Genomic DNA, 23,945 nt, shown 5'->3' with positions numbered 1-23,945 from the left:
CCACTCACCCGCCCACCCATCCATCCCTCCACCCACCCGCCCACCCAGCCACCCCTCTACTTACCCGCCCACCCAGCCACCCCTCCACCCAGCCGACCATCCATCACCCACCCAATGTCCACCCACCTGCCCACCCAGCCACCCCTCCATCGACCAGCCCTTGCTGAGCCCCTTCGGGAGCACAGTCTCCAGACCAGGCCCTACCCCGGGGGTACCCCCGGCCCCAGGTGAGATGCGCGCTGGCTCGAAGGCCCCGCGGAGCTGGGCTCACCTGGCAATTTCAGCGATCCCTGCCGTCTGCACAATAAAACCGTAGGGGTCAGGGTCTTCCTCGTCGTCTGTGTCCCGGGACATGGGGGCCCGGGGGCGAGTCCGGTGGGAGCTGCCAGCCCGTGGGGTCTGCGTGGCTGTTGAGGCACGGGAGCGTGTGTGTGTGGGGGAGCCGTGGTGGGAGCCATACTCCTCCTCAGATGTGGACGTGCAATCTGAGCCCTGCTGCCGGCGACGCGTGCCTCGGGTGTGCGAGTTGTTTCCAGAAGCGAGAACAGAACAGAGCAGCGCTCAGCCCCTGCGGCAGCCCCGGGTCCTTCTAGACGAATGCCCAGCGCTGCAGGACAAGCCACGCTGCATGCCCCCCCATGCCCAGAGGCCCAGCAGCTGAAGCGCCAACAGTTACAGAGCTCATGGCTGAGAGGCCACCACCAGCCCACAGGCACGAGGAGGGACGGGCAGGGATGGTCAGGGACAGGGAGGGACGGGGAGGGACGGGCAGGGACGGGCAGGGACTGGGAAGGTCGGGGAGGGATGGGGAAGGACAGGCAGGGTTGGGGAGGGACGGGCAGGGATGGGGAAGGACAGGGAGGAGCAGGGAGGGACGGCCAAGGACAGGGACAGAAGGGGAGGGGCGGGGAGGGACGGGCAGGGTCAGGGAGGGAGGAGCAGGGTCCGGGAAGGACAGGCAGAGATGCGCAGGGCCGGAGAGGGACGGGCAGGGTCAGGGAGGGAGGAGCAGGGTCCGGGAAGGACAGGCAGAGATGCGCAGGGCCGGAGAGGGACGGGCAGGGATGGGTTGGACCGGGTGGCCTGGCATTTCCACGGGCCTGAGACTGCTCACCCCGTGGGCAGAGGCCATGTCCCGCGGGGAGGGTCCGTACCCATCAGATGGGAACTGGCAGGACTGGTGGCAGGGAATGGAACCCACAGATACCCCAAATCAGGGTGGACCTCCCCACGTGGATCAGCCCCAGGCCTGGGGGGTACCACAGGGGGTGGCTGGGCTCGGCCCTCACAGCCCCCTCCCTTGCCTGCCTGGTCTGGGACCCACTCCCGCCCGCCCTGCTCTGAGGCCCCGCACACACACGCCGCCAGAAAGAGGGGCAGTGGGCTGGCACCCAGCCGTGGTCCCCAGCGCTCCACCCCTGTCCCGCTCCATCCCTTTTTCTCCAGCAAACCGGTCCCCCGGCACCCCTCGCCCCCCCCGCGGCCCAGAAGGCAGGGAGGGGCCGTGTCTGCAGCCTCAGCAGGGCATGCCGGGCACCATCCAGCCACTCCGGGCGGGAGACAAGCCCCAGCGGCCACAGCACCGTCCCTCTGCACCCCACCCGGGGCTGCGTGGGAGACTAACACGGCCGCCCCCAGCACCCAGCCCCCCAGGGGACAGCGCCAGGGCAGAGTGGGCAGCCCCAGCCTACTGTCCACAGCCACACAGGCCCCCACCCACGAGTCAGCAGGAGCCCCTCCCTCCGGGCTCGCGGAAGATGCGGACCCGCGCACACTCAAGGCTCTCGAGTGTGTCTGTGGAGACCGGCCTGCCTGGGCATGGGGGCTCCTCTAGGGCCAGAGTCGGGGGGCCCCACGGCCATGCGTGGGGCTGACCCAGAACACTGCGGACCCACCGCCCTGGCTGATGTGGCACTCACTGGGTGAGGAGTATCGGGCACTGCCCGGGCGGGCCCTGCTAAAGGGCTGGCGGGGGGCCGTGGTGGTATTGGTGGCCTTCCTGGTGGCGGCGGCCCGAGCCTCGGCCATGACGGGTTTGCGGCCAGTGCAGTACAACTCGACGCTGCGGCCAGAGAAGCTGGTGCGGGCAGGGGCCACCTCGGAGTCGCTGGGCCCAGTGAAGGAGCCCGCCCGCTTCCGGGGCATGGCCAGGATGTCCAGGCGCGACAGCTTCTTGGTCTGCTCAGGGGCTGGCCGCCCCGCCGGCTCAGGGTTGGCCGAGGGCCCCCGTTCACCATCGGCAGCCTCCGTGTCTGAGGCGTCCCCCAGCCGGGCCCGCCTCAGCCGGGAGGCCCGTGTGGGCCGAGGGGTGGACAGGCTGTTGGAGCGGGTCAGCACTTGCTGTACCTTCTGGGCGCAGCCACGGCCCTGCTCTTCCCGCGGAGCCGGGGATGGCGCTGCGGGTGCCGGTTTCCGGCGAGGTCCTGGCCGCCCCGCCCCAGGGGCCACGGGGGTCTCGTGGTCAGAGGTGACGGTGTCTGCGCCAGGCGGGTGGGCCGGGCCGGAGCCTCGCTCTTCGTCAGGCCAGTCCGAGGGTGCCCGGGCCCCGGTGCCACGCCGCGCAGCCAGGCGCCTCCCCAGCTCTGCACGGCCCACGTCCATGGGGCCCGGGGGGCGACGATGCTTGTCTGAGAGCCGCTCTCGGGCGCTGTTCGAGGAGATGCTCCCCGGGTCCTGTGCTGCTGGTGGGGACGGCGGCTTCTCCTTCTGCGGCCCCGCAGGCTGGGGACTGGTTGGGCTGGGCCCGTTCTTACCACTGAGCAGGCTGACTGTGCTCCCTGTGTCCACATCAGAGTCCCCGGACAGGGAGTCATCTGGTGGCCCAGGGGTGCTGCCCATCGGGCCCTCTGCCTCCTCCGCGGACTTGGAGAGCAGCCGGGCCTCCAGGGCTGCCAGGGCTGTCTCCGTCTCCTTGAGGATCAGGTGGGTGTCCTGGGGGTGGAGGTCCATGTGTGAGGCCTGGGTGGCAGCCAGGTCCTGCAGGAGGGGGTGGCTCGAGATGTGCGGAAGCTGGCCGGGCGCTGGGGGGCCACCGGCCGGCTCCTTGCTGAAGCTATCCTGTCGCACCAAGGCCGGGGCAGGGCTCTCGGGCTCCGAGGACCGCTCTGTCCGCAGCTGGATAACCATCCTCCCGCTGGAGCTGACGTAGACGCCGTCCCTCGCCACCCGCCCGGGGCTGTCCACCTCCCCTGCAGCCATGGATGGCTTCCTGGGGAAGGCTGTCTCCACATTCCGGTCCCCAATGAAGAAAGAGGCGGGGGCTGGCTCTCCAGGGGCCCTTGGCGAGTGCCGGCCCTTCGTCCAGGCTACTCCCTCCTGGGGGCTCCTCCGTCTCTCCTCCTGCGGGCCCCCACCCAGCTCGGAGCCCCGCCCACCATCCGACCCACTGGCATCACTGAGGCTGTCAGGCTCCAGGTCCTCCTGGCCCAAGAGGCAGCCGGCCTGCTCGCTGCCCGGCTCCGGAGGCCCAGGGCCGCTCCTCTTGGTGGCCTCGAGGCCCCCAGGGCTGTCTGCGCGGTCGCTGGGCAGCTGTGGGAGTCGTCGTCGCTGGCGCGCAGGCAGGGTCCCTTCAAGCTCCCCCGCTCTGCGCCCAGGGCTCTCCTCTGCAGAGACAAGGGCAGACTGGTTGGAGCGGCCGCTGGGCCTGCAGGCCCTCAGTGCATGCCAGAAGCCTGACCCTCCTCCGGACTTGGCTGGCACGCACTCACGCCCACGTGTCCGGTGGAAAGCCTGGGCCCAGCCCCTCCCCGCTGCTGAGCCTGAACCACTCACCTGCCAGGCTTGGGTCTGCGTAGCTGTCGGCCAGGCTGGCCCAGCGGGACACCCACTTCTGACCCCCGGGGGAGCCCGGCACCGTGAGGCCCTGCGGAGTGAAGGACGAGTGTGTGTCTGCAGCAGGGAGAGTCAGGAGCCCCGTGGAGACCCTCAGCAGTGGGGACAGCTCACCCTAACCCCTGGCCCCAAACACGCCATCTCTGGACCTGTGGCACAGCAGCCCCCCCCCCCCCCCCCCCCCCACCCTGGGCCCGGGGGCCCCCCCCCCCCCCCCCCCGCCCCACCCAAGAAACAGCCAGGAAACCCCCTGCTGCACTCCTGAGCTTACAGAACCCCGACGTAACTACCTAACCTGAGCCCGGTTCGGGAGCTAGAGGCCAGCAGCTGTGGCTCAGCCCAGCCCTGCCTGCGGGCACACACCCAGGGGCCCAACTTGACTTGGAACCTGTCCTCAAGCCCTCCACACAGGGCCCCAGCCCACCCGCCAGGTGGGCACGCCACTCAGTGAAGGTTCGACCCAGCCTCGTATGAGGCATCCAGCGCAGGCGAGACCATAACCTTCGAGCTCATACGGGACCTGATGATGGGGTCCCAGCACCTCCCCAGGGCAGTGTGCCTCCCACATACCTGGAGCTCCCCTTGGGGGGCTATGCCCACCGACCGGGAGGCAAACTCCTGCAGGAGCGCCATTCGCTGGGCGACCCCGTCACTGGCTTCGTCTCTGTCCCCTCTGATGACCGGACGGAAGGTGGCCGAGGACACCCTGGAGAGCTCAGGAGACTCAAGCACCCCAAAGACCTGGGAGGAGGGATGGCCAGGCCCTTGGGTCAGAGCCACCCCAACCCCAGCCAGGCCCCCAACCCCCTGCCCTGCAGACCTGGTCGATCATCTGGCGGGCCTCCTCCACCTCCGGGTCCTGCCCCTCTGTCTCGATGGTGTAGGTCCCCGCATCGCTCAGACTGTCGTCCTCGTCTTGTTTGCGAGCCTTGCTCAGCTGGGGGTCAGCGGGAGGCGGTGGTGGGGTCGCAGGAGCCACAGGGCTGGCCCCACGGGGTGTCTCGGGGGCCGGTGACGCTGGAGATGCCTTGTCAGGGCCGGGCCGGGCGGTCGGGGAGCCCTCCCGCGGGCACTGGGCCATGAAGTCCTGGGCCAGACGGGAGCGGCGCCCCACGCTGCCAAAGGGTCGGGCAGAGCCCCGGGAGGTGGGTGAGGGGCCCCCCAGGCGCTCCTCTGTCCTCTCCCGCTTAAGCGAGCTGGCCCGCTGCGGCCCTGAGCTGCCGCCTGTCCCCCGCGCCGAAGCAGGGACGGCTGAGCGGTCTCTGTCCGCTGGCCCGGGGCCTCGGCGCTTGTCGGCCTTGGGGTCCCCGGGAGGGGTGTGCGTGAAGGACTGGGAGCGCTTCTTGCGGGGCGTGTCCTGGTCGAAGAACTCGATGACAAAGGCCTGCTGGTTATGCAGCAGCTCCTGGGGGTCCCGCTTCATCTGCCTCTGCAGCCGCACCTGCACCCCGCTGCCCTCCGCAGGGACCCCAGCTGTTGCCACCGCCGCCTTGGCCGTGGGGTCCTCCGAGTCGCTCTGCGTGCCATCCTCATGCTTGTGACCTGGGGGTGGGGAACCCCAATGCATCAGGTCAAGGGAAAGGACGCAGCGATCTGGGGGAAGGGGAGCCTCTTCACCTCCTGCCCAAGCGGTGCCACGAGGCTGGGGACGTGGTACCCACAGCGCACAGCACCCAGCACACGTGGCTGAGATGAGCACCGGGAACACGCCCAACTGCCCCAACTGGGGAGGCAGGTGTCTGGCAATTAACTGCAGGCGGGAAATCAACCAAGCTGATGAGGGCACCCCACCCGGAGGCGAAGGCGCTGTGGTGAGGTCACGGCCCGCCCGGCACTCACCCTTCAGGGTGCGGGTGTGGACGGGCAGGTCACTCTTGGTGCTGTGACGGTCATCCCCGGGGCCAGCCCGGCACAGCAGGCTAGGGTCACTCTGCACCAGCCAGTCGGCCACCTTGGTCTCGGCAGACACGGCCTCCACAGGTGTGGCCTCCTTGTCTGGGGGCCGTCTCTGGCGCAGCGAGAACTTGGTGACGTGGTCCTTGATCTTCACCTTGCCGGGGCTGCAGTCATCGAACTCGATGGTGAAGGAGGCATGGCTCTGCACCACAGGGGCCGTGGCGGGTGCCTCCTGGGCCGGCGCCTCGGGGGGCCGCGGTGGCGGAGGGGCCTCCTTCGTGGGGAGCTCAAAGTAACTGGGCTCCCGCCTGAACGAGAAGCCCCGAGACTCCGCCGCCGCCCGGAAGCCAGTCGTCCCAGGGAGCTCCCCGTCCTGCTGTGCCGGCTCCTTGGGCCGCTCTGGGTGGGTGGGGGGAGAAAGCATGTCCTCGGGGGCTGCAGGGTGCCGACCTCGGACCGCCCACCTCTGCCAGCACGGTCGGCTGTCTCCCCGGAACAGGCATTTCCAGCCCGGCCACCCTTCAGAAGTGCCAGGGGCCTCTGGGACCTACCTGCGTAGGGCTCCTCCTGGCGCCGGTCCTCGGGGGGGCTGCTGCTGTCGTCCTCCCCCCACCAGGAGGGCTGCCCGTACAGGGGTGTGCGGTAGGCCGCCGACTCTGCAGGAGGAGAGGGAGTCCGACACTGGGTCACTGGGGCCCCAGCGCAGACGATGAAGGAAGACCCGGGGCTGGGAAGGCGCTGGGTTCTGGAGGGGTCCTGGTGTCACCTCCCATCTCAGCCCGGGACCCTGCCCGAAGTGCTCCAACTTTGCCACTCTAAGGCCCATTTCCACATCTACGGTGGGTGACGCTCGCTGCCCCCAACCCGCCCAGGCCTCCCTGTGCAGGAGGCTCACCTGAGGCAGCACGGTCCTCAGCACCCCCATCCTGGGGCAGGCAACCCCTCCAACCCTGGCTGAGCCCTCTGCCCCCGGAGCCTGCCTGCCACAAGGGCAGGAGGACAGGAGTCCACAGCCAGGGCGGGTCTCTCTCCAAGGTCTGTAAGTGGCTCGAGCCACAGAGGGGCGACCCTGATGGCCGGGCCCCACCGCAGGCTGACCGGACCACACGGGGAGCAGGGGGGCAGTGCACATGGGTGGGCATGTCTCAGGCTGTGCAGGCGTGGGGCACACGGGTGCCTGAGCCCACAGCCCAGCAGGTCTGTGCTGGGGCAGCGGGGAGCTGTGAGCCCAGAGGCTGAGAGGCAGGGCGAGGGCCGTGCTGGGAGGGGAGCGTGACCCAGAGCAGGCAGATCAAGGGGAGCCATGGGGAGGCCGGGGCGGGGGGGCAGGCCTGTGTGCACACCCCTCCTGGGCCCCGGTGCAACACTGCCCTTACCTGCCCCTGGCCTCCGGTCCCCCCTCTCCGGCCTGGGACCCAAGGACTCGCAGTAAGGGGTGTGCTGCGGCAGCGCTTCGCCCTTCCTGGGGGCCGGGCCCTTGACGCTCACCTGCAGCTGGCTGGTATACTTCTCGTGCTGCGGGCAGGGGGGCCGAGGGTAAGGGCAGGGTCGGCCTCAGGGGGACACCCAGGGCAGCCCGCTCCCTCTTGCTCCAGAGAGGACCAGGACTGGCCCCGCACACCATGAGGCCTCCCCACAACACCCACGGAGGAAACATCCTGAGGCTCGAGGCTGGGGGTCCTCGCCCAAGCCTGGGGCAGGGGGGGGGCGGCGGTTCTCAGGACCACAGAGCTTCCAGGAAGGAGCTGGGGTTTGCTTGGAGCGGGCAGCAGTCATCAGAGGTCACACGGAACCCCCCACTCAGGACCCACCAGAGAAGGGTGGGACAGGCCCAGGGCCACGGGAGGTGGGGAACAGTGGTCTACCCGAGTACACCATGTGCATGCACGCTTGTGTGCATGCATCCGTGTGCGGGCCCCTGGCTGAGCTCTACAGCTGTCAGACCCAGGCTCACACTGCCCATGTGACTGCGGACAGGCTGCCCACACTCCAACTGAAAGACAGGGCTAAGGCTAGTCTCCCCCACAAGAAGCTCCCGAGTAAAGCTCTGGGCAGAGTAAAGCTCTGGGCAGGGTCCCCCAAGTCGATGCTCTGTGACTCCCACAGAAACGAGCAAGGGGAGAGGAGACGTCCCACCCACTGCGGCCCCTGACCCAGGTCCCTCCTGCCCGTTCCTAGCTACCACCTGTGATAGCCTGATTAGGGTCCTCCTTGGCACCCCAAATGCCTCTGGGCCTCCCCTCCCCCAGCTGGGTGCAGCAGCCTCCCCGCTACTGCCACCACCTGCAGCTGCAGCAGCCTGGGGAAATGACTACCTTCCCCACCTGCCAGACCGGGCCAGCCTGCAGGACAGGCCAGGCCAGGCCTGGCTGACTCATGGCACCGCAGCCAGGCCAAGGGAGCCAAGAGGTGTGGGAGTGCTGGGCAGGAGGAGGGGTGCAGGGACGGTGGGGCCCCTTGGCTGAGTGCTGGCACTGACCCTGAGCGCCTCCTCGGGGACCCGGTGCTGCACGCGCTCCAGCACGTACATGTTGGAATGTGGCCGCAAGTTAAGGCAAACCCAGAGCAGAAGAGCCAGGATGGCCTTTGGACAAGGGCACGGGGCCACGTGGTACAGGCATTCTCCGCAGCGAGATGAGCAAACAGCTCCTGGGCAAGTCAGACTGACAGCCCCGGGGGGCTGTGCTGCCCCCCACACCCGCGTGTGCCCCAGGCCCGTGTCCACACTGCTCTGAGTCAGGGAAGCAGGACAGACACTGCTCCAGATCACGGCACACACATGCCCTTTAACCTCTCAGCCAAAGTGCGGGGCAGGGCGGGCAGGTGATGTGCCCAGGAGCCTGCCACACAGCTAGCTCCCAGCTCCCATCCCAGGCCACCCCTCAGCACCGGCCTCCCAAGGATCTGGGGTCGGAAGGGCCTCAGACAGCGGCTGGGCCCACACCCACTAGCGGTTGTGCGAACACGAGAGCTGGCCGAGGCGGGCATAGAGGAGAGGACATGCTCCTGCCACGTGTACGGGTCCCCAGGGCAACCAGGCTGCTCAGGGCGGAGGCACAGACCCCACTCCCACATGCTCCAGCACAGAACGCCAAGCCTGGGCAGCCCCCAGGCCACCAGGGACCCTGGGTCCCAGGGAGGGCTCACTCGCTCCTGGGACCCTGTGTGAGCTCAGACCGGGAGACAGGAAGCAGGTGCCTGTGACCGGCGCCTCTGTCGGGGGCATAGGGGCCGGGGTTCGGGCTGGAGCCCAGCCCGGGGTCATGCTGGCTACTCTGTGACACCCGTGGGCCCCAGCTGTGCCCATGGAGGCCCCTACGACTGCCAGGACAACAGGACAACTGAGGCCAGAGGGAGGGAGCGTGGCCAGGAAAGGATATCGTAGCCAAATCGAATGACGTCATGGAGCTTCAGCGTGACGTACTTCTGGTCCGGGATGCGCACGTCATTCACGAACGTCTGCGGAGGAAACAGGTGGCGGGGCCCAGCCAGCAGCAGGCGGGGCAGCGACTCTGCAGTGCCCTCCTTCGTGCTGCTCTGGGCCAGCTACTGTCCCTTGGACACACGTGCACCCAGCCTCACCCCCGCAGGGACCACGGGACAGGTGACCGCCGAAGGCCTGGCCTCATCCAGCACCCAGGACCCTGAAGTGGCAGCGGCCAAGGCACACCCGCGGGGTGGCCCCATGGCAAGGCTGGCTGGGCTGTGCAAGGCTGCCTGCTCCCCAGAAACCTCCCCCCCCACCCAGGGGCTCTCACTGGCTGGCCACTGGACACTGCACTCTGGCCAGATCGGGGAGAGAGCCCCACACACTCTGAGGGCCTTGGGGCAGGCCAGGCGACAGAGGGAAGACAGAGGGGCTCAGGCACGGCAAGTGTGCCGGAGTCTGGTGGAAGGCACAAGAACCAGGGAGGACTCGGGGGCGGAGCAGAAGGGTGGGTCCACAGGGAGGGGTCCCAGGCCAGGGCTGGGTGGTGCAGAAACGAGCCTGCGGGGCAGCAGAGCAGCCCTGAGAGAGGGCTGGGAGCCTGGCAAGCTCAGTCTGCACACGCTGCCGGTGATGCGGGAGTCCGTGAACTCCTGCAAGCAGTGGAGGGCAGCAGGCCCGGCCTGGGGGCAGCCTGTCAGCCTGTGCCCGTGGCTCGGTGCTGCACAGGCAGGCAAGACTTGGTCCCAACTCTACAGATGTCACTCAGGCTTCTGAGAAGCACACACCAGGCCCACAGCCCCGGGGACCCTCTCAGAGCCCAGGCGGTCTGGGGGGCCGGCGCCCCATGCAGCCCGTGTTGGCGGAGGGGATGCTCACTCTCCTTGCAGCCCCATTCAGGTAGGGCGACTCTGTCTGACAAGAGGGCTGACAGAGGAGGGGTTCAGGAGCAGACCCCAGCAGAGCCCGAGACCCCCCCACCCAGGAGCCCCGCACGGGAAGTGGGGATGAGTGCCCAGCACTCGGCAGCTTGAGGCTGCTGTGGGACACCCCCCCCAAGCTCAGGATGGAGAGGGCAGACCTCACGAGCTGGGGGGGACAGGGCGGAAGGCCCTCCTCCGGCAGAAGGAAACCACATATCCACACAGCCAGACACTGGACCCTGGAGGGACCCCTCACCTGCCCCCTCCCTGCTCACAAAGGAGATCACACATCCCCCAGAACAGGGTATCCCAGCAGACAGCCCCATTTCTCAGCCTGCAGGAGATCCAATGTCTCCCACCCTCCCTAGGGCCCTCTCCCCCCAGAACAGCCCTGCCCCACACGGAGCCTCCCAAGGAGGCCATGGGGCCACTGCACCTGCAGGTGGCTTCCTCCCCACCCGAGCAGCAGATCCTGGAGGAGCTCGGGCGGGGACAGAGCAGAGGGATGTGGTGGCGAAGGGCAAGTGGACCACAGCAGGGGGCAGAGCTGGAGTGGGGTCCCGGGAAGGGGGCAGGGCCAACACAGCCGAGATAGCGAAGAGGAGTGGGATCAAGGCGGAGGAACAGACCGTGATGCGGGGCAGGGTGCAGAAGGAGCTGGGGCGGGGAAGACAGGGGGCGCTACTATGGGGGGGCGGGGTGTCATGGAGGGGGTGTGACCATCACAAAAGAAGGCGGGCCCAGCAGAGAGACAAAGGCCATGAGAAGGGGCGGTGCCGGCGGAGGGCGGGGTCGGGGCGGGGTCGGGGCCACGAGGGGGCGGGGCCAGAAAGAGGGCGGGGTCGCGACGGAGGCGGGGCCAGCACAGAGCACCCCTTGCCCCTTGCACTCACCCCGTTCAGGCTCCCCAGGTCCTTCACCCAGTGCTCATCCCTGTCCTGATCGTAGTTGATGACAGCATGCTGCTTGTCCACGCTGCGGGACTGGGGACACACAGACTGCCCTCAGCTCGCCTCCCCAGCTAGGTGAGGCCCAGGAGGCAGAGGAAACCCCAGCAAGAGGCCCATCCTCTACCCACTGCACTGCCAACACCAGCCAGCTAGGCCTGGGAGCCCACGAGGTCCAGCCCACAGCCCCACACCTTGGGTGTGTGTCCCAGGGAGCCCACCCAGGCTTGACTCGGCCAGCTGCCCCAACCACTGGAACAGGCCATGGGGATTTGCTGAGATGCCAAGGCCAGGTCTGCCCACCCCACTGCTGCCACCCGGGCCCCTCCTTTTCTGTCCAGCCCTCTGCAGCACCAACAGGCCAGTGCCCCCCATCCCTGGGTCAGCCGTGGGAAGGGGGGAACCTCTGGTCATCTGGGACGTGCTGCTCACTCCCAAGGGCAGGTGGGGGCAGGCAGAGCCCACAGGGAGGACCGCAGGGCTGGGGGTGTTCAGGGACAGGCCTTCCCCCCACCCCTGGCCAGCCCCACAGGGTCACAGCCTCTCCCCGTGCTGCTCACACATGTGCAGGATGAATCTCAGACCCTACAGCTATGTGCCCACGTGCACAGGACTCACACGCCTGCGACGCACACCTTGCCGCACACATGCATGCTGAGCACTGCCAACCTGTCCCCGGCCCCCAACCCTCTCAGGACCCCTCCCCAGCCGGTCACCCAGCCCCCTCACACAGTCAGCTGGAAGAACACAAACCAGTCCCCAGCACACCTCTCCACTCCTAGGGCTTGCGGCGCAGAGGCCGGGATAGGGTCATGGGGTCACACGCTCTTCGCGGAGGCCCCGCCAGCACAGGCCACCTCCCCAGCCACGAGGCCAGCGGTCTTGGCACAGAGCACACCACCGCCCACCCCACACTCACTCTGCTGGACGCCCTGGGTGTCTGGGTGGCCCCTGCATCCCTCTTTGGCCACCTAAGGAGACACAAGCCTGGGGACCAGCCCCTGGACAGCCCAGAAGAACCAGCCAATCTAGGAAATGTCCAGACCTGCTAGGATGACAGTGTGGGACCCTGTGGACCTGCCAGGCAGTGCCTCCACAAGACACCCAGACCTACCTGCAGAGCACCTGCGTGGGAACAACAGAGCTGCACACCTGCTCTCCGCGGCCAGTCATAGGATGGCCTCTAGCCCATGAGGTGCTGGCCCAGGACCTGAGTCCCTGTCACCATACCACCAGGCTTCTCTGTTCCCACAGGTGAGTGCCCAGACCCTTCCTCCCCGAGGCGGCCGGTCCCCACAGAGCCCACTTTTTCCCTGGCTTCCAGGGGCGGCCCCAGCACCCTCCCAAGGACTAGAAGCCCCTGCCTCACCCAGAGGCCCAAGGACACAGTAAGATGGAGGTGGGGGTGGGGGTGGGCTCTGGTCCCTCAGCTTGGCAGATGTGCCAAGAGCCCTGGAGGGCAGACCATCGGGGGCTAGCTCGTAGGGGCTGTGCCCTCAGCCCCAGCAGCAGCCTGCAGGCTCCAGCCCTGCCCGCACTCAGAGGCCCCAGGAGGCCAGCTGGACCCCCAAGGATGCCGCCGCATGGGGGACCTGGGGGGAGTGGCATGAGGAAGGAATGGGCCTTTGGTTCTCTGGAAGGGAACAGGGGTGCAGGGACGATCATAGAGCAGTCAGCGGTGCCAGCAGGAGCCTCCCTGACACAGAGGCCACCCCTGGGCCATCTGCCCCAGGCTGCTCGAAGGACACGGGTCAGCAGCGCAGCCTGCTGTCAGCATCTCCCCCAGGACAGCCTGGGGGTCTCCTGGTGAGAGCATCTCCCACGGCGACAGCTCTCCGAACAGGTGAGTCTCAGCTCGAGACCTACTGCCTCTCCCCCCAGGCCTCACCTCTGCCCCCACCCTGAATTCCTCACCCAGAGTTGGCACCCACGGCCAGACAGCTCCGGCCACAGCCTCTTCCCTGGGTGCCAGGCACCCCCTCCTCCATCAGACGCCCCCTCCCTGTCCCAGATGCAGGCTGGCCCAGCGCTCACCTACCCCCAAAGCCGGCCCTGCACTGCAGCCCCCCACTGGCCCTGGCCTGGGCCTCCCCAACCCAGCACAGGCGGGGGACCCTGGCACACCCTTACCTGGGCCTCAGTCTCCCGGCTGCAGTGGGGCTGACAAGAACCAGCAGCTCTCTGGGGGAGCATGAGTGCTCAGGCTCGTCTCACCTCAGCCAGTGAACCGCCCCATGGGCAGCCTCGTGTCCAGCTGGCCGCTGAGAAAACACTATTTGCAGAGGAGTCTGGGGGCTCACCTCCTCTTGCGACCTTTCCCAAGCAGTGCCCAGGGCTCGAGATCAGGCCAGCTGCCCACCTCAGCCCTGCTGGACACCCCGGATGCCAAAGAGCCTCCCCCCCATCTCTGGAAAGTGAGCCTGGGGGTGGGCTGTGGCCGTTGTGCCACCAGGTATCACACTGCAGGGGTGCTGCCGGCCTGGGAAGGGCACTGGGCAGGGGTGCACCACGGGGCTCTGGCCAGCCCCTCACCAGCACGCAGTGCGGTACAGGCCGGCCCGAGGTGCACAGGGGTAGGCAGCAGCAAGGGCACGCTGCCCCTCAGGCTTGGACCCCACCTCTGCCAAGGAGTAACCCCCTAGAGGGGCTTCTGGGCTGACCTCCCAGCCTGAGCAACTCCCTTCCCCCCTCAAGCCTCAGGCCCCCAACTCCCAGACTCAGCCCAGCCGGGCCAAACCAGACCCCTCCCCCCCTGCCCACCTGGCCCTACAGCCTTCCCCCAGGAGGGCCAGCAGCGGGGGCCCAGCTGCACCCCCTTGCCCCCAGGGACCCACTGGCCTTCCCCTGCAGCCATCTTTCTACCACCCCCCCGGCCCCCGTCAGTCATGCCCATTACTCTTTTGCAGGAACTTCCTGAGGTTCCTGGCCAGCCTGAGAGAAAAGCCGAGCCACAGGCCACAGAGGCCTCTCCAAACCTTCCTGCCCTGCCCTGGCCTGGCCAGCCCTCTGGCCAGACCGCTCTGTGGGTTCTGGAGATGCCATGCCCCTTCTTGGACCTGGGTCCTTCGCCGAGGACCACCACCCGCCCTGTGTCCACCTTCCCTGACGCCCCTGCCCACCCCATCCATCTTCTGGTCCTTGGACCTTGCACAGTGTCCCCCCATTTGCCCCCAGAGCCTGGGCCACCCCCTCCAGTCCCCAGGCCCAGCCTCCACTCCCGGCCAGGGCTCTAGCACCAGGCACAGCTCCTGCAAAAACCCCCTCCCAGACTGGGGGTAGCACCAGGACTGATGGGGAGCAGGTGGAGAAGGGCTCCAGGACCAGAAACCTCCCTCCCAGCCCTGACACCCCAAGCCAGAAGCAGACCCCAGTTCCACCAGGCCCAGGAGCTCAGAGGCTGGACACCCACCCAGGGAAGATGGAGGCAGCCCCTTAGGCCTGGATTTGAGACTTCACAGGACACAAAGCAGCTCATGAAGGGAGAGATCGTGCAACAGGTGAATAAAATGACCCTAACAAACTCCAAACATACAGATATTTGAAAAAGAGTCTAATTATACTCACTTTAAAAGGAACAAAGACGTGCTTCCAAACTTTATGTGACTCCCTCCGTGGAAAGAGCCCGGCCCAGGCCAGCCTGATCCTGGCAGCAGCCAAAACCCAGGGCTCTGGGCACACCCTCCCACCAGTTCGCACCCGGCATCACCCACGTCCACTGCGGATGGGCTCAGCTGGCTCATGTGCAGAGGGCTCCAGCTCGGGGCTGTGGTCTCCGCATGAGGACGCAAGCAGACAGACCCCGGCTGCTACATTCCCACAGGGCAAACTGGGCAGAAGCAGGGAAAACACCTGTGCACAAGCACAGAGACATGCATGTGCACACACACGTGTGTGCACAGGGATACACCCCCACACGCGTGTGCACAGGGATACACCACACACGCGCGTGTGCACAGGGATACACCCCCACAAACACACACGTGCACAGGCACACACACATGTGCGCAGGGATACACCCCCCACATGTGTGCACAGGGGTACACACACGCACGCGCGTGCACAGGAATACACCGCCCCACACACACGTGCACAGGGATACACCCACACACAGGCGTGCACAGGCACATGCCCCCCCACGTGTGCACAGGCACACGCCCCACACACGCGCGTGCACAGGGATATACCCACACACACATGCGTGCACAGGCACATGCCCCCGCCACACACGTGTGCACAGGCACGCCCCCACACACGCGTGCACAGGCACACACCCCAACACGTGTGCACGGGCACACACACCCCACACACGTGAACGTGCACAGGCACACACCCCCACACACGTGCACGTGCACAGGCACACCCACACACACGTGTGCACAGGGACACCCCACACACATGCACACGTGCATAGGCACACCCCACACGCGCGCGCATGCACAGGCACACGGGCCCCACACACACATGCGTGCACCAGCACACACACACCCCACACACATGCCCGCGTGCAGAGGCACACGTCCTGCACCAGCTCTGTGCCACACTTGGAGAGTGTGGGGCGGCACGTGGCCAGGCTGGCCGGCTCTGCCTCCACACACGCCCCCCCACCTTCCGCTGCCCCGCAAGGCCCAACAAGCCACAGCCCCTCCTGCCTCATTTGCGGCCCAGGCCCCCTGGACAGTCTCCTGCTCCCCAGCCTCCCCGCACTGCCTGCTCCCTGTGCCCTGTGTGGAGGCCACACCCCGCCCAGCACCTATGCCAGCCCTCCGCGCCCTTCCCCCTCCTGAGTGTCCAGTCGGCCCCACAGCCCCCCATCCCGTTCCCAGTGCCACCTCCTGCGGGCTTCTGCCCTGGGGACTCATCTGGTCCCTGCTTACATGGGTGTGGCCGGCCCCACCCCAGAGCAGTGACCCCAGGAGGCAGGGTCTCTGCAGGGCCCTCCCGGCGCCAGGACAGTGCAGTGCTCCATCACAACTGTGGAGTGACAACACGGGGACAATGACACAGACCCCCACAGAGGGGAGGCCCGGGCCTCCGGAGGATGAGGCAGGGAGGGGGTGAGCTGGCAGGGAAGGATGAGCGGGGGTGGGGGGCCACCTGAACAGAGGGGCCGGGGCGGGGCAGCTCTAGGGCAAGGCTGGGATCCACCAGTGTGCCTGTCCCCTGAGCCTGGGCGCAGTGGCAGCGCCGCCTGTGGATGCCCACAGCACGGGTAAGGGAGGGGGAAGGTCAGGGTGTGTCCCTGGACCACTGGTGGGGACACTGGCAGGGACCCTGCTGGAGGGGATGGAGGATGGTGGTTTTGCATGGAGCTGGGGCTGCCTGGGTGAGGCCCACACAGGCTATGACTGCAGGTGGCTAGAGGCTGGGGACAGGAGAGGCAAGGACACCATGTGAATCACCTGAGCGGATGTGGAAACCAGGGTATGGGAGTGAGGGCACCTCTGGGAGATGCAAGGGGTGGTCCTGCCCAGGAGCTCAGGGCCCAGACAGAAAGGGAGGCTGCGGGGGTGGACAGCATGCATGACCTCCTGGAGCCTCGGTTTCCCCAGGTGCCAGAGGACAGCAAGGTGCACCCGAGCCTGGGGCTGGACCTGCATGGAGGGCTGAAAAGTGCCCGCTGCTCCTGCCCGGCTCAAGGCTCCACCACCAACAAACCAGAACTGGAACTGGACCCCAAGCTCACTTGAGCACCCTGATCCCCACCTCCTGCCCCAGAAGCCTCTGCACCAATCCCTGGGAAAAGCAGCAAGCAGAGTGAGGGCCTGGTGCAGGCGACAGAGCCAGGCAGTGGGCAGGAAGAACACCCACGCCGGGCCCTGGTCAAATGCTGCCTCCTCCAAGAGGCCCTCCTGGCCACCCCAGGTAGACCAACAAAGCCATCAACACGCTACCCAGGCGCACGGCACCTTGCCAGGGTCAGGGACCCAGCCCGTTTTCAGACCCGCCTCCAGCGACAGAGAATGGGGGTCACGTTCCGTGTCATTGTCAGGAGCCACCAGCCACCTCCAGACCTCAGCGGGGCCGCTCAAGATGCCAGGGGTGCGACCGAGCCTGCCGCCTGCTTTGTGCACACCGCGAGTTCGGAGCACGCTTTCTACCCGTAAATGGTTTTTAATAAGCTGAGGCTATATCGTGACACATGAGGACGACAGGAGACTGACATTGCGAGGCCGCGAGGAAGACCCCCTGGTGCCAGCACGCCGGCTGCCTCCTGGTCCTCGGGCTGCTCCACGGCCAGGAGAGCGCAGTCGCGGCCGAGGAGGTGTGCGGCCCAAGAGGCCTCAGAGACGTTCCCCGGTCTTTACGGGAGACATGTGCCCACCCTGTACAGTCACTGACGCGGTCTCCCCAGCTTCCAAAGGCATGACGAGAAATAAGAGGACAGACCGTTCCAGATCAGAGACGCTTCGGAGGCCCAGCAACCAAACCTGACGCGGGAACTTGGCCAGCCTAGCCAAGCAAGTCCGAGGACCTTCGGGGAGAAGCCAGGGTGTCCAGAGAGGGACGGGCTTGCCCTCGGGAGACAGAGGTGGACGTCTGCTGCCCAAGTGTGCGTGTGTGTGTGGCAGAGCCCCCGTCCGCAGCCCAAGCCCCAGGTGTCCCGGGGAGTGGGCGGCAGCAGCCAGGCTCACACAAGGGAGCCAGGGCCTGAGCCAGGCCTCACCCTGCACCCGAGCGGCCCACCCAGGACACCACAGTCGGGGGCATGAGCTTGGGGAGCTTGGGGGACAGCAGCCCATGTGCCACGCGGGGGGAGGGGGGCGGCGCAGGGCTGCAGGAAGCCCAACTCAACCACACCCATGAGGCGCAGGGAAAGGACACCCGAACTAGGGTGAACCCTCCTGGTTCCCAAATAGCCAGATACGTGAGCCCCACGGAAGCCGAACCCACACTCTGAAACCCAGAGCCTGAAAGTCCTGATGGCCAAGAGCACGGTGCCCTGGCCCCACCAGCCTTTTCTGCCCAAGAAAGGCCCCTTCCCCACCCCAGGGTGCCTCAAAGGGGCACCAGCCTTCCCCTGGACAGCTCTGATGGCCCGAGATGGCCCTGGGGCTCCCCGCTCCATCTGTGGCCCAGCTGGGGCCCCAGACAACAAGGATATGGGTAGGTCCACTTTCCAGCACCTTCCAAAGGTGGGTCCCCGGTGCCTTGAGAACCTGATCGGAGCCTAAACACCTTCCTGTCAGAAAAGCTCCAATATGCAGAGGCAGGGACCAGCCTCGTGAGCACACACTCACGCCTGCATACGCCCGGCTGTGGGTCCAGGGTCCAGGTGGAGACACCCAGGCCCAGGGCTGACTTGAGGGCTCCCCCCCCAGGTGTCCTGCAACCAGTAGGATGGGCGTCTCCCGGGCCCGGGCCCTGGACCTGCCTTCTCAGCCCCGAGGGGCTCACACTCACCTGCAGCATGAGCTCACACTCATCACGCCCCACGAAGATAAGCTCTCGCGGAAGCCGGTGGCGGGTACCACTGCTGCTCACCAGGAACCAGGAGGTGACACTCATCTTGGCACTGGCCAGGCCTATCCGGCCCTGGGGGGAAGGAGCTGTTAGAGCAGGCTTCCCTCCCTTGGCCCCAGCCCCTGGCCACGAAAGGCCCAGAACAGATCCTGCCCCCCAGGAGGTTCAAGCACCCCCATGGCCACACAGCGGCCACCCCTGGAAACGCTGGGCCCCAGCCATACTAGGCCACCCGCCCTTCCCTGAGGATGCCTGCCCCTGTGGCCGCCTGCCCCAGCCAAGTTCTCCCAGTCCTCCCTTGTGCTCTAGGCCCCTCTCCTCTCCCTCCTAGATGCCAGGCGTTGAGTCTACGAGGAGGCACCGGCCACGCTGCCCACGTGTGGAGCCACACATGTCCTCATGACCCGACCAGGAACAGCTCTTGAGTGGGACTCGGCATGGCCCATCGGGGTCCCCCACAACGCCAGGTGCACAGGGCCAGACCCCATCCCAGGACACATGCTCTGCACCAGGGGATCTGTTTCCCCTAGCCGGACACTCTGGGGTGGACCTGGCAAGGAGGGTCAGGGGGAGACAGCTGAGGACAGGAGCCCTGAGCCATCAACACACTGATCACTTAGAGGAGACGAAACAGCCCTTGGTGGCCACTGCAGCCATCCTGCTAAGCTCCCCAAGCCAGGACAGTACCAGGTGACCAAGGCAGCAGGTGATGGAGGTAGTGCCCGGTGCCCGAGGTCCCGGGGGCATCGTGAGGGGCTGGTATGGTCAAGATGGGCAGGGAAGCACCACGGTAGCTTGAGGGGCACAGTGGGGGCAATCTGAATGACAACAAGGGCCAATGTCACCCAAGACCAGGCACTGGGGCAGCCTGAGGCCCCCATGCGGCCTGCACACACATGCTCTCCCACAGGCGCCGTGCTCACCCGGAGCCCCAGAGCTGTATCACGGTGGCACCTGTGTGTGGACACCAAACATGCACGCACGCTCATGGGACACACGTGTGCACATGGCCTCCCGCGTATCCAGAGCACCACCCACAAGTGTCCTGGCCGCTCTTCACCATACAAACACGCATAATGCTGAAATACACACACACACACACACACACACAGGATAAATCACATCCCGAGCACCGCCATGTGCCGAGGGGCATCCTGGGCTCTGAGACAGCTGTGACCCGCACCACCAGCCTTCCCACCAGCCGTGGAGGCAGGCAACAAGGTGAAAGGCTCTGAGAATGTGTGAGTGTCCCAGAGGAAAAACGAAGCAGGGAGGGAGGGGTGGGGGGGTCTGGGAAGGCTCCCTGGGAAGGGGACATCTGAGTAATGCTGGAGCAGGGACAGGAGCAGGCGGACGGAAGCAGGCATGTGAACGTCTGGGGACTGTGGTCCAGGCAAAGAGAAGAACCAGTGCAGAGACACGGGTCACAAGGCTCGGGGAGTCCTGTGGCCGGTGCTGGAGCCAAAAGGTAGTTCCAGGACCTGCTTCATCTCCAGGAGGCTCAGCGCAAAGTGAAATGTGGTAGCCTTGTCCAAAAGTCACGAAGAATTTCAAAAACACCATGAGCGGAGCACTGAGCAGAGCAGGGGTCACAGTGGAAGGGCATGGGCAGATGCCATGTGGCCAGCCCTGGAGGTCCTGAAGCCACAGTGTGACTCAGAGGATGGAGCACAGACAGGAGAGAAGCAAAGGTGGGAGCAGTGGGGGCATCCCCAGTTCCTGTCCCTGCAGTACCCACACCCAGAGGCCCCAGGTCTCAGCTCCCTTCTGGGTGGGGCAGTGAGCAAGGCCATGGAGGCCCAAGTGACCACGTATCCCTTGGCATACCCTCATGTCACCTGGGCCAAGCAGGTGGGAGGATGTGGGAAAAACCCACCCCAGGAGAAGTCGGCCAGAATCCCCTCCCCAAAGCCCCAGGCACTTCCTCAGAGTCAGGCCAGAGGGGCACTAACTAGAGGCGAAGGGAGGAGCCAGGGCTCCGGAGGGCTCCACCACCCCAGCCTCCTCTAAAACCCCTCCTTCGGGCAGCAGGGGGGAGGGGACAGGCTCTCTGCTGGAAAGCCCCTGCCCCATCACAGCCCCATCACTGCCCTTCCCAGCCCCCACATCCCACACTCTTCCATCACCTGCTACTGGCTCCAATAGGCAGCGACCCCACCCAGAGGACGCCACAGCCTCGACTTACGGCAAAGGGAGGCCAAGCACCGAGAGCCTGGTTATGCGGCTGTGCCAGGCCACCCCTGCCACTACCAACCCACCCTGAAAAGGCTCAGGCCGGGGAGCTGAGGATGTTCCCAAACAGCCTGCGGCCGGATCGGGGCTGGCCTGGCCATCGTTGCTAGGAGGGAGAATAATAAACACCCCAAACTTGTCCCCACGGCCGCCCCAGCCAGAAAAGCCACCCGCCAGGAGGTGAGGAGGGAAGGTGGAGCCGTCCGGGGGCAGGGGCTGGGAGCCGGCCGGGACCGGGAGAGGGAACGGATGGGGGCAGGGTCTGGGAGCGGCAGGAGCTGGGGCGGGCGGCTGGAAGGAGCAGACGGAACGGAGGCCGGGAACAGGCCGAGAGAGGAGGCAGGGCCAGCGGAGAGACGGCGGCGACAAGGGAAACGAGGGGAGGACGGAGGGAGGGACCGCGGGAGGAGAGACCAGGCCGGGCGGCGGCCGGGCCCGGAGGGGGAGGGAGCGGCGCCTTCTGAATCAGCGCTCGCCGGGGCAGCCATGGCCGAGCCGGTGCCTGGGCGGGGACCCCGGCGCCCAGGCCTGCGCCCCCCTCTCCAAGCCGAGTAGACGCGCGCCGGGCGCCCCTCCCGGCCTGGCGCAGACCTGGGCCGCCTTCGCGGCGGCGGGGACCAGCCCGGCCAGGTGCGCCCGCGGCCGCCGTCCCCACGCCTTTGTCCGGCCCGGACGGGACCTGCTCCCCCGGCCCCTGCCCCCCGCTCATCTCCATCCCCGCGCGGCCCGGCGGGCGCAGGTGCGGGCGCAGGGAGGCCCCGGCCGCCGCGGGTGCGGAGCGCGCGTCTTACCTGCGGCTCGGCCCCGGCTCGGCCCCGGCTCGGCCCCAGCTCGGCCCCGGCCCTCCCGCCCGCCGGCCGAGCGCTGGGCGGGGCCGCCGCCTAGGACATGCCCGGCGCGGCCCGCACGCTCGCGGCAGCCCCGGCTGAGCCCACGGGCGGAGCGGCGGCCCGGGGCCTGGCGCGCGGGTCCCTGACGTCTGCTGGCGCTCGCCCCGCCCCCGCGTCCCGCCCCTCGCCCCGCCCCCTCGCCCCGCCCCGCCCCCGGAAATCCAGGTTAGGGCGGGCCCCGGCGCCAGGTGCACGCGGCCCTCGCCCCTGCGTCCTCCCCTCTAAGCCCCCGCGCCCCCCGCAGACCCCTCCCCTCTCTGCCTCGGTCCCCTCTCCCGCACCCCCGCACCCCCGACCCCCTCCCCTCCCTGTCTCGGTCGGGTCCCCAGCGCCCACCCCTAGGTTGTCCGCGCCCGCCCCCTGGTCACTAGTTCCCACACCCAGCCGACAGACCCCTTCCCCTCCCAGTCTCCGCCCCGCCCTCGGCTGGGGGACCCGCCCCGCTTGCCAGGCGGAACCTAGGGCCCGGGGCAGCCCGGCGTCCTGGCCCTGGGCCCGCGGGTTAACGCTTAAGCCAGCTCGGGGAGCGTTTCCCAGCCCCTAACCTTTAGCCCCGCCCGCCCAAATGAGGGTGGAGCTTGGGGGAGGGGAAGGGAGTCCCAGAGGCCCCCCCGTTGCCCCACCCGGACCCTCCCCTCCCGCGCCCCCAGCTCCCAGACACCTGGCGTTCTAGGCTGGGGTGGGGGTCGTGGGCGTCGACGGTGGCGTGGGCCGCGGGGCGGGGTGGGTCTGGGGACCCTGGAGGTGCTCACCGTTCCTGGGGTAAGGGCTCACGGGCTGCTTGCTGGTGTCGGGTGACCCGGGAGCTGGGAGAGGGAAAGGGATTAACGCTGGGGCGGGGGCAGCGTGGGAGACGCCTCGCAGAGGGATCGCCCTCCCGGCATCCTACCTTCCAGGTATGGGGAAGGTCTTGAGCAGAGGCTCGGTTGTGAGCAGCGGCAGGGGAGAGAAGTCCTGGGAGCGGGGGTTGGGAGGGCGGTGTGCTGGGGAGCCTGGGCTTTAGCGCCTGGACAGCTGGGGCTGCGACGGTGCCCACCCGCCGTGTACCCGTGTCTGCGGCCGCCCCGCCAGGGGCACGCGACAGCCGCCCCCATAGTCCTCAGTCCCCGCGAAACCCACGTGCCAGGCCCTGCCCTGCGGGGGGGGGGGAGCAAGAAGGGGGGCACACACCCTGGAGAATGGAAGGGAGCCTCAAGCACCTACCATGCAGGTGGAAACCCACCTGCGGGGAGGCGGTCTAGGAGAGTATGGAGTGTGCCAGGCAGCGGGCGGCGCACCTGGGCTGGCTCGGCCGCTCGGTGTGAGAACACAGAAGCCAGGGCCCCCGGGGTTGGAGGAGGAACAGGTCAGGGGAGGGACCTGCAGCTGGGTGATCAAGAAGTTTGGACTTCATCCCGACGACAACGTGGCGCCGCAGGAGGGTTTGATACCAGCTGAGACCTGCCCTGATGAGGGTATTAGAGAGCTCTGGGTGCCCAAGAGGGTGGGGGGGGGGGGCGGAATGGTCAGATATCCAGCCAGAGGCCCTGGGCTGGAAAAGGTGGGGACTGAGGCGAAGGAAGAGGTTGGATATTCGCGGTTTCCCCCAGTCCTGCCCTCCTCCCTCTACACCCTGTCCTGAGCTCCGCACTACATCAGTGGCCCCAGCCCCCACCCCCACTGGCTTCCGGGTGAGTTTGGCCTCCAGCCCAGAGGTTGGGGAATTTCCCCAACTCCCCACTGGATCCAGACCTACCATGTCCCTGAGGCCCCAGCCCCTTCCCAGGGGCCCTTTCCTACCCTCTCAGGACTCTGGGACCAGCCCCCACCCAGAGCTTCACCTACCCCTTGTACACAGCTTGGTAAGTGGCCCTTCATAAAAGTCCTTTTCTCTCTTTGTGTCTGTCTTCTGCCAGGATCCTGACTTCCTCCAAGGAGTGGGAGAGGGAAGGCAAGCATGGTTCCCAGCGGTCACCTGGACAGCCTGCTGTCCCTGGGAAACAGGTGACCAGATGTGCAGGGATCAGCAGTTGAGAGTTTGACACGGGTGGAGAGCCCGGAGGACAAGCAGGTGAGCTGTCCTGTGTATTTTGGAGTTCTGGACAGAGCCAGGGAGCAGCTTTAGGCGCCGTCAGATGTGGGGGAATACCTGGACCCAGAGGGAGGGGCTGCAAAGAATGAGGTACACCCAGCCAGGAACCCGCAGAGCAGTGCAGGGGAAAGGAGAACAGGACAAGCTGATCTGTACATTGAATACAAGCCAGTAAAAGTGGCTACAAGATGTTTTTTATAATTGCACAAACCAGTTCTAAAGTCCATGTAGAGAATAAAGGCACAAGAATAAACAGGCTGGGGGGCT

General features: G+C 67.0%; 1 protein-coding gene across 4 annotated transcripts in view; it reads right to left on the bottom strand.

Annotated features, from left to right (window-relative positions):
- The window catches only part of CEP170B (centrosomal protein 170B), a 28,157-nt gene extending 5,772 nt beyond the window's left edge, over positions 1–22,385 (bottom strand). The window contains exons 1-13 of one of the 4 annotated variants that reach the window (XM_073895957.1): positions 22,360–22,385; positions 18,426–18,557; positions 10,971–11,060; positions 9,108–9,186; positions 8,207–8,265; positions 7,104–7,242; positions 6,279–6,383; positions 5,671–6,126; positions 4,652–5,373; positions 4,402–4,572; positions 3,772–3,862; positions 1,920–3,602; positions 272–512 (exon numbers count right to left, since the gene is read on the bottom strand). In XM_073895957.1, the coding sequence (XP_073752058.1) occupies positions 272–512; positions 1,920–3,602; positions 3,772–3,862; positions 4,402–4,572; positions 4,652–5,373; positions 5,671–6,126; positions 6,279–6,383; positions 7,104–7,242; positions 8,207–8,265; positions 9,108–9,186; positions 10,971–11,060; positions 18,426–18,530 (3,941 nt within the window). In that variant the 5' untranslated portion in view covers positions 18,531–18,557; positions 22,360–22,385. Of the gene's footprint in view, positions 1–271; positions 513–1,919; positions 3,603–3,771; positions 3,863–4,401; positions 4,573–4,651; positions 5,374–5,670; positions 6,127–6,278; positions 6,384–6,622; positions 7,072–7,103; positions 7,243–8,206; positions 8,266–9,107; positions 9,187–10,970; positions 11,061–18,425; positions 18,558–21,508; positions 21,657–22,359 lie in introns of those variants that run through there. The other 3 variants (XM_025869249.2, XM_025869248.2, XM_073895958.1) reach the window with 3 other exon arrangements.
- Positions 22,386–23,945: the final 1,560 nt, after the last annotated feature.

Source organism: Callorhinus ursinus, unplaced genomic scaffold, assembly GCF_003265705.2.
Source record: "Callorhinus ursinus isolate GAN/ISIS: 27379988/994484 unplaced genomic scaffold, GSC_fseal_2.0 scaffold8, whole genome shotgun sequence".
NCBI classification, from domain to species: Eukaryota; Metazoa; Chordata; class Mammalia; order Carnivora; family Otariidae; genus Callorhinus; species Callorhinus ursinus.
The sequence above is the reverse complement of the archived record's forward strand: the minus strand, read 5'-3'. Positions and strand labels throughout refer to the sequence as shown.